Source organism: Eimeria necatrix, genomic scaffold (genome assembly GCF_000499385.1).
Source record: "Eimeria necatrix Houghton genomic scaffold, Enh_scaff1632, whole genome shotgun sequence".
Lineage (NCBI taxonomy): Eukaryota > Apicomplexa > Conoidasida > Eucoccidiorida > Eimeriidae > Eimeria > Eimeria necatrix.
In genome coordinates this window covers 3,265-5,651 of record NW_013655007.1, presented here as the reverse complement: position 1 = coordinate 5,651, position 2,387 = coordinate 3,265, and the positions used below count along the sequence as shown (strand labels likewise).

The following is a 2,387-nucleotide window of genomic DNA, read 5'->3' as shown; positions in this document are numbered from 1 at the left end:
TGCTGCCGAGAAAGACCAAATGTTCCAGAGTGTGGGGCAAACCCTCGTCAGTGTGAGTTTCAGTTTTGAAAGAAATAAATAAAGTGTTTATTGGCGAAGGAATGGAACAAAGAAAGACTCGGAGCGAGGTGTACGTACACCTGAACTCGCGGACGCAGCAGCAGCTGCGGGGCCCCACGCTGAAGTGCTGCAGCAGCTCAAACCGCCGCAGCAGCTCTTCCTCAAACCCTAAACCCTCGCCAAACCCTAAACCCTCGCCAATCCCTAAACCCTCGCCAAACCCTAAACCCTCGCCCTTCTCCTTGCACGCGCGACACGGCACCTCCACGCCTCCCGAACACCACTCCCCGGGGTCCGCCATCTCCCGTCGAGGGTTTAGGGTTTAGGGTTTAGGGTTTAGGGTTTAGGGTTTAGGGTTTGCCGCCCAGCCGATAGGGTTTCGCGCCTCGCGCAGAAAGAGCACCCCAAACACTTCTCCAGCTGAAATAAAGAAACACACTGCTGCTAAGAGTGTGGGGCAAACCCTCGTCAGTGTGAGTTTCAGTTTTGAAAGAAATAAATAAAGTGTTTATTGGCGAAGGAATGGAACAAAGAAAGACTCGGAGCGAGGTGTACGTACACCTGAACTCGCGGACGCAGCAGCAGCTGCGGGGCCCCACGCTGAAGTGCTGCAGCAGCTCAAACCGCCGCAGCAGCTCTTCCTCAAACCCTAAACCCTCGCCAAACCCTAAACCCTCGCCAAACCCTAAACCCTCGCCAAACCCTAAACCCTCGCCCTTCTCCTTGCACGCGCGACACGGCACCTCCACGCCTCCCGAACACCACTCCCCGGGGTCCGCCATCTCCCGTCGAGGGTTTAGGGTTTAGGGTTTAGGGTTTAGGGTTTAGGGTTTAGGGTTTGCCGCCCAGCCGATAGGGTTTCGCGCCTCGCGCAGAAAGAGCACCCCAAACACTTCTCCAGCTGAAATAAAGAAACACACTGCTGCTAGGGTTTAGGGTTTGTGGTTTTTAATCCCTAATTTAGGGTTTGTTTGAAGAAAGCGCCGGCTAGGGTTTGCAGTTCTGGGCTCAGCGGCTAGGGTTTAGGGTTTAGGGTTTGGGGCCCGCAGCCCCGGCTGCTATTGCTGCTGCCCCTAAGTTTCATAGTTATTCACTCTTTATTTTTTTATCATTTCTAAACCCTAAACCCTCGAATTTCAAACCCTAAACCCTAAACCCTAAACCCCAAACCCTCATGTCCGGCAGCTCCCCGAGCCCGGGGGCCCCCGGGGGGCCCTCTCCCAAGGCAGCAGCAGCAGCAGCAGCAACAGAAGCAGCAGCAGCAGCAGCAGCAGAAGACAAAACAACTGCAACGACAGCAGCAGCAGCAGCAGAGCCAGCAGCAGCAGCAGCACCAGGAGCAGCAGCAGCAGAACCAGCAGCAGCAGGAGAACCAGCAGCAGCAGCAGAACCAGCAGCAGCAGCAGCAGGGCCAGCAGCAGCAGCAAAACCAGCAGCAGCAGCAGCAGCAAAACCAGCAGCAGCAGCAGCAGCAACAGCAGAAGCAGCAGTTGCTGCTTTTCAGCAGGAGAACCAGCAGCAGCAGCAGAACCAGCAGCAGCAGCAGCAGGGCCAGCAGCAGCAGCAAAACCAGCAGCAGCAGCAGCAGCAAAACCAGCAGCAGCAGCAGCAGCAACAGCAGAAGCAGCAGTTGCTGCTTTTCATAAAGCTGTAAGAGAAGGAGATTTTGCTGCTGCAGCAGAGACACTCAAAACCCCAGAAAACAAATGGCTAGTCAACGCCATGGACAGCCACAGGCGGTAAACCCTAAACCCTAAACCCTAAACCCTAAACCCTAAACCCTAAACCCTCGAGTTGTCTACGGGGGCGGGCGCCCCGCGTTTCTCTGGCTCTAAACCCTTGCCGCTAAACCCTAAACCCTAAACCCTTCCTCTGTGCTGCTGCTGCCCCGCGCGGCGGGCCTCAGCCCGTAAAGCCTAGGGTTTAGGGTTTAGGGTTTAGGGTTTAGGGTTTAGGGTTTTGCTGCAGCTGCTGCGCAAAGGCGCTGCACCAAACGCCCTCGCAAGGGGGGGCCGCTCTCCCCTTTTTTTGGCTTGCAAATCTAAACACTACCAAACGGCTTTGACTCTCATTGAATACGGTAAACCCTAAACCCTAAACCCTAAACCCTAAACCCTAAACCCTAAACCCTAAGGCCTCAGTCCTAGGTGTCCGCAGTTGGGGCCCAACCCTAGCCTCCAAACCCTCGGCATAAACCCTAAACCCTCGGCGGCCGCGGCGAAGCCCCGACGCCCTCGCAGCAATTAGGGTTTAGGGTTTAGGGTTTAGGGTTTAGGGTTTAGGGTTTAGGGTTTGGGTGCAGGGGCCGACTTGGAGGCAAAAACCGG

The 2,387-nt window shown here is 55.6% G+C and overlaps 2 protein-coding genes across 2 annotated transcripts in view; both read left to right on the top strand.

Moving 5' to 3' along the window:
• Positions 1-582: 582 nt before the first annotated feature.
• Positions 583-881, top strand: ENH_00019020 (hypothetical protein; the record flags this gene model as incomplete). The annotated part of the gene is given in 2 exon segments (XM_013584497.1): positions 583-864; positions 870-881. Coding segments are annotated over 2 exon segments (294 nt in total).
• A 353-nt stretch (positions 882-1,234) lies between these two features.
• Positions 1,235-2,387, top strand: part of ENH_00019010 (hypothetical protein) — a gene marked incomplete at both ends in the record, with an annotated part of 2,539 nt that continues 1,386 nt past the window's right edge. Inside the window, one exon of the mRNA XM_013584496.1 lies at positions 1,235-1,710. Coding sequence (XP_013439950.1) covers positions 1,235-1,710 — 476 coding nt within the window. The remainder of the gene's footprint in view (positions 1,711-2,387) is intronic.